General features: G+C 59.3%; 1 protein-coding gene across 3 annotated transcripts in view; it reads right to left on the reverse strand.

Moving 5' to 3' along the window:
* Positions 1-10853, reverse strand: part of CARS2 (cysteinyl-tRNA synthetase 2, mitochondrial) — a gene marked incomplete at its 5' end in the record, with an annotated part of 32962 nt that overhangs the window by 9202 nt on the left and 12907 nt on the right. For 2 of the 3 annotated variants that reach the window (XM_014592043.1, XM_027776200.1), the window contains 4 exon segments: positions 909-976; positions 5742-5875; positions 8106-8238; positions 8879-8962. In XM_014592043.1, the coding sequence (XP_014447529.1) occupies positions 909-976; positions 5742-5875; positions 8106-8238; positions 8879-8962 (419 nt within the window). 3 annotated transcript variants of the gene reach the window in all.

The following is a 10853-nucleotide window of genomic DNA, read 5'->3' on the forward strand; positions in this document are numbered from 1 at the left end:
CGTAGTCTGAGTCCTGGACCCAGCCTGAGAAACACGCCAGGTGTACGTGGCCCGAACCCCGCCAGGAGGGAGAGGTGGAGGGCTTGCAGTGCGACGTGCCCCATGGGGTGCTCTGTCCCTCCTCCTCTGACTCTGGGGGTACGCATGCCCTCCAGCCACTTTAAAGAAGAGAACGCGAAAGTCACTTTGTAAGGAGTGCCCTTCGGCTGGTGTTAAACCTGACGAGAACAGCCCTCGTGGCCAGGTACCTAGGCGCGGAGGTCTGGTTGCTACCCTTGGTCGGCTGACTTCTTAGAAAGGCTCTTGCTACGCCCCAGTCCTGCTTCAAGCTGAGTCACTGGGAGTCCAGGAGCGCACCACCATGCCTGGCACTGAGGGTGGGCAGGAAATCGAGCCTGGGCCTCCTGAGTGGCCTCGGCCCGCCAAGTCGCAGAGCAGCATTATCTGGTGCACCTCCCAGCACCGGGCCCTGCTCGGTTTGTTTCTATTAAAATAGAAGAGGCTTTGAAGACAAGCCCAAAACCAAGGAAGGCCTCGATCGAACTGTTGTCCACTCGTTCTCACCCAGTCGGGAACCCCCACTGCATCGTCCCCCCACAGCACGAGGACCTTCCAAAGCGGTAAGGAGCCAGCTCCAGCCATACGGGCGGGGAAGCAGCCAACGCCACGGGGGTGCGTGGGCTGAGAGAGGAGCCGCCATGGGAGGGATAGGGAGAGGTGCGGCTCTCGAGATTCCGAGAGGGCAAGGCCACCCTGACATGGGCCCAGAAGCTAGAGCAGGGGGTTTGAAACGAGAACAGGAGACGTAGAAGGCCCTCCACCCTGTGAGCTGAGGCCAGGAGAGAGAGGGTGGGCAGGGGTGCAGAGGACTCCCGGCTCGGAGGGCTCCCCGGCCCAAGGCGGGCTACCTTGACGGTGATGAAGTTTTTTAAGGACTTGGACATCTTCTCGTTGCTGCCTTTCACATGCAAATGCCCTGAAATGGAAACAGAAGTGCTCCTTCAGGACTGGTCCAGAGAGCCTCCTGGGCTCGGGAAGGCCGGAGCAGGTGCCTCTCCTTCCGCAGGCTCGGGGCAGGCAGCGGGCCTGCAGGGGCTCGCGGCTCACCGACACACTTTAGAACCCAGCACCCCGTAACACGCACGCGCCTGTGGCAGCCCATGACATAGCCTGGCCCTCCAGGACGATGTGGCCGTGCAGGCCTGTCCCAGGCTGCAGGCACACTCAGCCCTGCTCCAGGGGTACGAAGAGGGCCCAGGCTGACTCAGAACTGGACGAGAGCGACGACCATGACACTGACAGTGACAGCTCATGCTCCACTCCCCTTCCCTGCAATCCAGAAACGCCGATTCCGGCGGCGTGGTGGAGATGGTGCTGGACTCCCACACGCTGACTATGGTCTGAGTCTCAGACAGCTTGAAGCTCACGCTGGTCACGTGTGCATGCGTCACCCAAGTCCCAGGAGAATGGAGAAGGGACTGCAGCATGGCCATTCCCCTCACTTTCCCTCTCACTGTCTCTCCAGGATACGAATGGCATAGCAGTTACGTGTCTGGACTCCCACATGGCTGACTGCGGTTTGAGTCCTGGACCCAGTGGCTTGAAATTCATACCGGGGGTATGTGTGTGTGCCCAAGATTCTGGGAGGAGAATGGAGAAAGGATTGCAGTGTGGCTGTCCGCCAAGGAGGGGACTTCCCCCCACCCCGTACTCTACCCCAGCACACGTGCCCCTAGGGCAAAACCTCTAAAAAAGAAAGAAACGCTGATGGCATCCAGGAGGCCCCTGGCGCGATGGCCGCTCTCGCACTGACAAAGCGCACGGCCGCACCAAGCTCATTGACGCTGCCGGAATTCCGGGGTCTAGCTCGCGGGGCTGAGGATGCAATCTTCTGTTGTGGCTGCTTTCAAACTTACCAGGACTTTGGTGCTCGGGGCCTGACAGTGGCACGGCGTAAGACATGGCGCCCTAGCACCAGAGAGCCTCCTGGGTAAGCCGGCCAGGCACGGGCCCGGGAGCAGGCTAGTGACACCGAGGGTGGCTGCGGCTGCGAGACCCTGTCGGGGATGCTGTCCCTCAGGCTCACAGAAGGAGAAACTAAGGCCTGGATTTATTTCACTTCCCACGTGTGTGAGAGGCAGGAAAACCCGAGCTCGCTCCCGGAATGTCTAAACCTGGTGTTTTCACGAGGCCACCCTGCTAGAAGGCCTTCTGCTTAAGAACAAGATCCTTCCTCTTCTCCCGACACTGCAAATGAGAGCGTGCTCCGCGGCCAATTCTGAAAACTAAGAGAACTGGGGCCTGCAAAATGAAGCACCGCCTCGAACACATAATCTACATAACGCGTCACACGCACACGAGAGCAATGACTAAAACCTAAAAACGGACCGCATCTGGAAGATGGCGGTGTCTGCTCTGGCCGCAAGGTTCCCGCGCTCCCCAGTCACTCGCCAGCATCTGGCCCCAGCTGACCACGTCGGGAGGCAGGCCTTTGGGAGCGCACAGCAGGCTGACAGGTGGCGTGGTGGTTAAGGAACTACACTCCCATGTGGCTGACCTTGGTTTGAGTCCTAGACCTGGTGGTTTGCTTTCTCACTCCCCCTCCTGTCTCTCTCGTCAAATTAAAATGTAATCATAAATAAAATTAAATACCTTTTAAGAGAGATTTTTGCTATAGGGCACATGCGCTCACTGGGAAGAGAGAGAGACACGGAGACAGAAAGCAAGAAATCTCACCCAGGGAGGATGGCCATGCCACAAGCCCTTCTCCACTCTCCTCCTGGGATTTTGAGCACACATACATACACATACACATGCGTGCCCTCCGGTCAGGGTTTGATCCTCGGTTGACTACGTGGGAGTCCAGAGACATAACCATTACACCATCCGGTAGTCCCAAATAAACAATTCTTTGGAAAAGAGAAAGAGTGAGTGGACAAGGATATGGAGAGCCCACAGAACGGGCCCGTGCCCTCACAAAACAGGCCCCACGCAGCACCACGAGGGGGCATGGTCAGAGGTGCTGTCTGGGAACCGGGAGGCAGGACTCCCGGGCCACGAACCAGCCCCAGAGCCGCGTGCTCTTCCCTTCTGTGGGGGAGCCGCCATGCCATCGGCCCACGCGCCACCGCGAGCGCCCCCTGGCCACTCAGGGCCGCCTCCTGCCCACTGGTGCAGAGGCAGGCGCTCCCCTGTTGTAACCGCCACTGACCTCCAGGACGAGACCGACCTGGCATGAGTGGGGTCCCCAGGCGTAACTTCGTGACAGGTGGTGCACGTCGGACAGTGACAACCCTTCCCTGTCCCTTCAGGGAGAATGGCCCTGACCCGCTGCCTTCTCGACGCCCAGTGGCCGAGAGCTGGCAGGGCCGACGTCGAGGGTCAGCACTGCACAGCCACCCGGCCATCCCGAGGGCCGACTGCTGACAGGCACCCTGCATTTCTTGGGCTGCCAACAGCGTGGCCCGCTCAAGGAAACGAGCCGACAGACGGGCGTGTCTGCAGCCAGCAGACAGCGGTGGATCGTTCTGGTCTGAGACAAAGACAGGTCGCTCTGCTCCCAACACAGGCCTCGGACACCACAGGCGGGATCTGCACACGTCTGCTCCCCAAGGACACGGATCCAAGTCCTCAGGCCCAAGATGGGGACATCTTGCATGTGATCTGAAGTGTGGGGCTGCCTGACTAGGGCAGCCAGGCCCCCGAGAGCCCGGCAGGGCCGCTGCTCCTAGCAGGGTGCATCTGCCCTCCCACACAAGCCAGAGAAGGCGAGAGTGTGGCGGACACTGCTCTGCTGCTCGGGGCGTCCAGCTGCAAGCAACATCACTGGCCAACACAGCATTCTCGCTGCTACGATGCACCAGCACGAAGCCCTGGCGACCAGGCTCCCGCATCCTCCAGTGGCCCAGCCCCTCTGAGACTCCTGGGGCATCAGGGAAACGAGTGGGCTTGCAGAGGGCTGGGCCCCCACTGGCCCTGACTCCCGGGGCGAGCTCGGAGAAAGGTGCTTCCATCTGAGCACCCCGGGTGGGGCGGCCTCTGTGTGTGAGCCCCTGCACACCGAGCCTAGACGTGGACGGCCTCTCAGCGAGCACCACCATGATGAGCCATGCCAGGCTTCAACTCAGGGACTTACAGAAAAGGTGCTGTCCTTGGGAACAGCAGTTGGCGTAATGGCTATGTCACTGGACTCCCATGTAGTCGACCATGGTTCAAGTCCCGGACACGGTGGCTTTAACTCACACAGGGCACGTGTGCGTGTGTGCCCAGGATCCCGAGAGGAGAAAGGAGAAGGGACTGCGGAGTGGCCAGCCCCCCTGGGGGGTGATTTCTCGCTTTCTGACTCTCTGTCTGGCAAGCGCACGCGCCCTATAGTAAAAACTTCTCCAAAAAAAGAGGGAAAATAAAAGAAAGAAAGGAAAAAAAGGAGGGGGAAAAAAGATAAATAAATAAACAAACAAATAAATAAATAAAACAGGAAAAGAACAAAAGAAAAGGTGCTGTCCTTTCCTGGGCTCAGCCGTGGCCGCCGCAGCACCCTGCCCTATCACCACCACCACTAGCTGTGATCCCCCTGGGTGGAGGTGGGGTGAGGTCTCGCTTTCTGTCTCTCTGTCTGTCTCTGCAGTGAGCATGTGTACCCTAAGGTAAAAATCCGTGCAAAAAAAGGAAACAGCTAATCCCAGCTCAGGACCTTTATCCCAACCGGGACACGTGGCTTGTCCTGCGTAAGGAAGAGAACCCCCAGCCACGCTTATCTCAGGACATCGCACCTCAAGTCCACTTTTATTTACTCAGTTCTCTAAGGCTTTTGTCACAGGGTGTGTGTGCTGAGAGGGAAAGTGAGCAATCACCCCCAAGGGGGCATGTCCATGCCACAATCCTTTGTCCTCCAGTCTCCTCGTGGGATTCTGGGCAGGCATGCACCTGCGCCAGCCTGATTTTCAAGCTGCCAGGTCCAGGACTCAAACCACGGTCAGCCACGTAGCAATCCAGCACCTTGACCACGTGTGCCTGGGGACAGTACCTGTGCTCGAGGGGCACATCATAAGTACTATTACATCACACTGCGTGAAATTCCTTCTTTTTCTTAGCTTTGTTTTTGTTTTTTAATTTTAGCTTCTACTATATGATACATGCACTTGCCAGAGAGAGACCGAGAGGGAAAGTGAGAACTCATACCCTGCCCCCCAGGAGGGTTGGCCACACCATAATCCCTTCTCCTCCACTCTTCTCTCGGGATTTTTAACATGCATACACATGCACCTGGTTGACTTTGAAGCAGGCAGATCTGGGACTTGAACTGCACGGTTGGCCATGTGGGATTCAGTGCCTTAACCTCCACCCACCTGCTGGCCTGAAATTCTTTCCAGTATCTGTATGTGAAAGAAGCAGATACGGACAGCACAGGAGACCACGCTCCACATTGTATCAGTTCCAAAAACTACACTTCATTCCAATCCACAGAAATACAGCCTGGTGCTTAAGGGAGCTGGATTCCCGCATGGCCAACCACGGCTCAAATCCTGCCTTGGTGGCTTGAAGAACACGTCAGGCATGTGTGCCAGAATCCCGACAGGATGGAGAAACGCAGAAGGGACTGCAGCGAGAGCTGTCTGGTCTGGTGGGCGCACACACCCTCTGGCGATGGAACAGTGACCACCCTCTGGGGGAAACGCGTCCCTGGACTGCGACCTGGCGGCCGATGGAGCAGCCCTTCCACGACGACAGCAGCCGCTCACCGGAATGCAGGAAGTAGTTCCCCCACTGCTCGCACCCGTGGAAGGCCTCGCACTGCGCGATCTCGTTCTCGTGGTGAGGGAAGGCCAGGTCTATGCCGCCCGAGTGGATATCCAGCTGACTCCCAAACACCGTGCTGCAAGACACACGGACACAGCAACTCGCACAGGGCGCCCGGAACGCAGCTGCCGCCCCCTTCCACACGCGGCAGGCCCACGGGCTCACCTGCAGACCAACCGCCTGACCTGACCAAGCTCCTGCCCTCACTGCCTCACGGACCTGACTCGGACTTTCACTCCAGTCCAGGCACGTCTCTTCTCTGCTCTGGATCGAGTACCTGGTTCTCAAAACCCTACAAAATTACCTTCCTGCCTTTCAGTAGCTGGGGTTTAGCCGTTTCCCTTCCTGAACGAGGGCGGGACGACAGAGCCCTGAGGCTCCGTCTGTGTAAGTCACATGGCAGAGCCAGGAGCAGGCTCTGGGGCAGCTCAGCTCCGCGAGGCACCCGTTCCTCGTGGTCCGAAACCCAGGCTCAGCTGGGCCTGCAAAGAGTGCTGGCGGGGGGAGGGGCACACGAGGACGATGCTGGGTCGAAGGCTGTCCCCAGAGGTGCTCATCTGGCTCAGCTCCCGCCCGCAGCCTGCACCAGGGAGGCGGGCACGCCTGGGACGACCGGTGTCACAGAACACGCTGAGTGACCGCTGGGCGGGCGTTACTGCACATCGCTGGCGATGGTTTCCCGGAGCCTAACGGCCGGCCAAACCCTAACACTGAAGGAGACAGTGCGTGGGCCAGGTGGGGGCCAAGACCTCACTTCTGTTCAGTGAGTCTGGTTTTTTAACCAATCTGAAACACGATAACACTCATACTTCATAAAGCAGAACTGCGGAACCGTCACGGCTGTCCGTTACGGCGGGCTCAATTCCCATCTCCGTACCAGGCCCATTTAGGGGCCAGCAGGTGGCGTGGTGGATGGGGGGCTGGACTCCCACGTGGCTCAACGCTGTTCAAGTCCCAGACCTGGTGGCTTGCTTTCTCACTTTGCCTCTCTCTCACTCTGTCCCTCTCTGGTCAAATTAAAACAAACACATTAAATAATTTTTAAAATATCAGGCCCATTTAAAATACAGGAAGGCCGAGCTGGAGTAGCGGCCAACTCCTTGGGTTTTAACAAGGAGGAAGTATTTGACGCGGGCCTCACACCTGGAACTTGGCTGCATTCCCTGTCTGCTTTAGAGACTGAAAACAAACCCCTTCTACTGCCCGACTGACGCCCCAGCCTGCGGAGCCAGCAACCAAGCAGAGACCTCGGCGTCTGTGAAAACGAGTTAAAGCACGAGCCTCTTTCAGTGCAAGACACTTCCGACATCCACACACGGTTCTCCCACGGGCGTCTGGTGGGCCCTGCATTCGGAGCACCTAAGCAGTTACGGAAGGACGCTGGGGGACGCCAACTCACGGGCTTGTTCCGGTGGAAGTGAGACGCACGTGTCATGCTCACATGGAGCCTGATCCGGCAGGAAACACTGGCCACAGCTGGCGGGGTCACAGACACGTTGCTGCGGCACTGGGGGAGGCGGAGCAGGTTGGGTAGACGACCCTTCCAGGGGGTACATAGATGGGATGGGGCAGGAGACGCAGCTCCCATCTGGCAGAAGTGGTGAAGCAACTCAGAGCCCAAAACCAGCCAGGTCTGGGATCAGACCACGGAAAGGAAGGTCGAAGGTGACACGCCACCACTCACAGGACCTTCTCCTCCCACCGGAAGGCACACAGCGGGCATGGTCGACGTCAGGGCGACAGGACCTGGAGACTCTAATGTCTCCAGTCTGACATACAATGCCCTGTGCCCCTCAGGGGCGGGAACAGAACCAGTGTGGCCTCCTGTCCTGGCAGTTTCAACAATGCAGTTGCCGGGCGGCCCACCCCACCACCTGAGGATGGTTCTGATCCGGGGCAGTGGCAGCTCCTGTCTCGGCTCCTGACCCTCCCCTCAGCCTTCCCACCGCCGCTCGATCGCAGGCCACGCACACGCCAGGACTGTCTCCGGGAACCCCCTGCACTCACAGGTCCTTGGTTGGTACAAGAGCTCCCCCAGGACCCTCCCGTCCGTCCTGACAGCAAAGTTGCCCCTCTCGCATCGCATGTAGGTGACCGCAGGCTCCTGTCAGGCACCCACTTGTCCCGCCCGTGAGTTAGATGGGAAGCCGGGTCCTGGTCAGGCTGCTGAGCGGGCGGTCAGGTGGGGGGATGTCCTGAGGCTGCACCCACTGCAGCAGAAACCCCCCAAGTGGCCAGCCCCCGTTGGCACCCCCCTGCCACCTGGCCAGGCCCGGCCTGGGTCCCTGACAGCCCCAGGGCCTTACCTTGCGATGGTGGAGCACTCGATGTGCCAGCCCGGTCGCCCCGCGCCCCATGGGGAGGGCCAGCACACCTCCCGGGGCTTAGCTGCCTTCCAGAGGGCGAAGTCACTGGGCTGGCGTTTGTCCGAGTCAGCTGCTGAGGACACGCGGGAGTCAGGGAGCAGCCCCACGGCAGCACCCACGCACCTGCAGTGGCCCCTGCTGAGTGGTGGGGGACAGCTGGCACGTCCCCGTCCAGCTCCCCTTTCCCACCAGTCAGGGGGCCTCCCAGACACGCGTACCTGAAACCTGCCAGGGTGGGGCACCCCAGGGAGGCTGCGAGTCCAGAAAGCACAGTGGGCCTGCCTGGCCTCCCAATACTAAGTCTTCTATGGACTTAGAATTTCTGTTCCATAAAGATGATTTTAACCCACCGACTTTCAGCAGAGGACAAAGAAAGAGTCAAGTATGTTGAGAATTTAACCTGTGACATACGATACTGGGAATCTGACATGACTGCAATCGGATGCCCCATGTATGCGTGTTCACACACGTGTGGAAACCCCAGGACACAGGCGATCAGAACCATCTCCGGGGCAGGGGTTGGAAGACGCGTCGCTGGCTGGCTGAACTTTACACTCGACCAGCTACGCACTCGCAGGACCCGAACTAAACAGAAAACATGGCTGTGATGAGCACGTGGCCATGTCTGGGCAAGTGGGGGTCCTCAGTTCCAGCCTCCCCTCTGCAGAACCTGGGGGGGTCCGGGGCCCACAGGGCTGAACGCGGTCACACACCTGGCTCTCCGCCGGGACCGGGGGCCACGCCGACCAGCTTGCCGTACTTGTCTCCTCTCGCCTGCAGGTCGAAGTAGACGTTTCCTGTTTCAGAGATCACCGTGAGCTCGTTTCCGTCTGCCGCGTCAGCACTGCCCAGAGCGCATGGCTAACTAGTACAAAGGCTGCCCCTGGAGAGCACAGCTCCGGCCCGGCTCCGGCCCGGCTCCGGCCCGGCTCCGGCCCGGCTGTGTTTTTAAGCCAGAATTCAAGCGACAACGATAGCGCATTTTAAAAGCACGCTAAGGGCATGTCACAAAGGTGGCATGTGGAAGTGAGAACGCCAGTGTAAGTCCCCTGCAAAATGTGGGGCAAGTCTTTTTGACCAGAAGAAAGAAGACAGCGTGCTGGGCCAGCCACTGACACGGTGGCTGAGGCAGTGGGCCCCATGTGGCCGGCTGCGTGGCAGTCCTGGCCCCTGTGGCTTGAGAACCACGCCGGCATGTGTGCATGTGTGCCTGAGACCCCAAGACCAGGGGAGACGAGGAGGGACTGGGGCGTGACCGGCCCCACAGGGTGCTCTCTCTCCCCAGTGAGCACTCATGCCCCTGGCAAATTATAAAAACAAAAGTGAGGGCTGGACCTCCATTGGCCCTTGGGCTCTGCACCCCCGCGACTAACAGACTCTCCCTATGCAGAGAGCCCCCACACGGCCTTTCGGCTTGGAGTCGAGCAGAGTGTGCACACCAGACACAGCCGAGGTGGCCCGGGGGCCAGAGATGAGGTGGCGCTGGAGCTGGAGCTGGGGCGCACCAGCCACACCGACTCCACAGTACAGGGACACGCAGGGGTCAAGGAGCTCCAAGGAGTGAAAACACAGCCTGTCCTACCGGGAAACCCAGGACGGGGACGGCTGCTGTGACACTGCCTGAGGCCGGCGCACTCTGGACCCTCCATTGACTCGGCAGCTGCTAACTGTGTCTGCACCACCCTAGCCGGGACACTGGTCTGGAAGAGCTTACGGGAGGTCCGAGGGCACTGCGACTGACACACAGCAGCCCCAGGGCCTGCGCCGCCTCCCAGGCACCGTGCCCTCAGGGGCAGAATCATGGGAAAAGAGGGCCAGCTCCCGCTCGGGCAAGCCTCGAATCCAGGCAGAGACCGCGGTCCCGCACACAGCGGCTTCTCCAGGTCGGACCCTGCGGCCTGCAGAGGTGCCCGGGGCAGAAGCTGCCCCTGGCAGAGGAGCGCTGCCGCACCCTGGTCAGGTTACCACCATGCTGGACAGATGGTTTTCGCAGACGGTTCACAGACTGCATTAGAGCCAACCCCGCAGAACCATCCAAGTCTGAGCTGCAAGAGCGTGAGGGAGTGCGCACATACTTCCGTGTCAGTGTACCTACGCGGCTCGTCAGGACTTACACAGGACCAGCAGCTATGTCGCTGGACTCCCATGTAGTCGACCACGGTTCGCATCCCGGATGCGGTGGCTTAAACTCACACTGGGCACGTGTGCGTGCGTGCCCAAGATCCCAAGAGGAGAATGGAGAAGAAGGGTTTGCGGCGTGGCCATCCCCCCTGGGAGGTGATTTCTCGCTTTCTGTCTCTCTGTCTCTGACTGCATCAGTGGCTTGAAAAAAATACATGGGGCTCATGTGCTCTGTGCGCCCCCTCCAGGAGAAGAACGGAGAAGGGACTACAGTGTGGGCATAGCTCCGGAGTGGCTTCTCTGTCTCTGTCTAGCAAGTGCACATGCCCTTTAGCTAATTTTATTTATTTTTTTGGAGAGGTTTTTGCTATAGGGTGCGTGCGCTCGCCAGACAGACAGAGAGACAGAGAGACAGATAGAAAGCGAGAAATCACCCCCCAGGGAGGATGGTCACACCGCAATCCCTTCTCCTCTGTTCTCCTCTTGGGATCTTGGGCACGCACGCACACGCGCCCGGCGTGAGTTTAAGCCACCAGGTCCGGGACTCGAACCATGGTCAACTACGTG

Source organism: Tupaia chinensis, unplaced genomic scaffold (assembly GCF_000334495.1).
Source record: "Tupaia chinensis unplaced genomic scaffold, TupChi_1.0 Scaffold000644_1, whole genome shotgun sequence".
Lineage (NCBI taxonomy): Eukaryota > Metazoa > Chordata > Mammalia > Scandentia > Tupaiidae > Tupaia > Tupaia belangeri.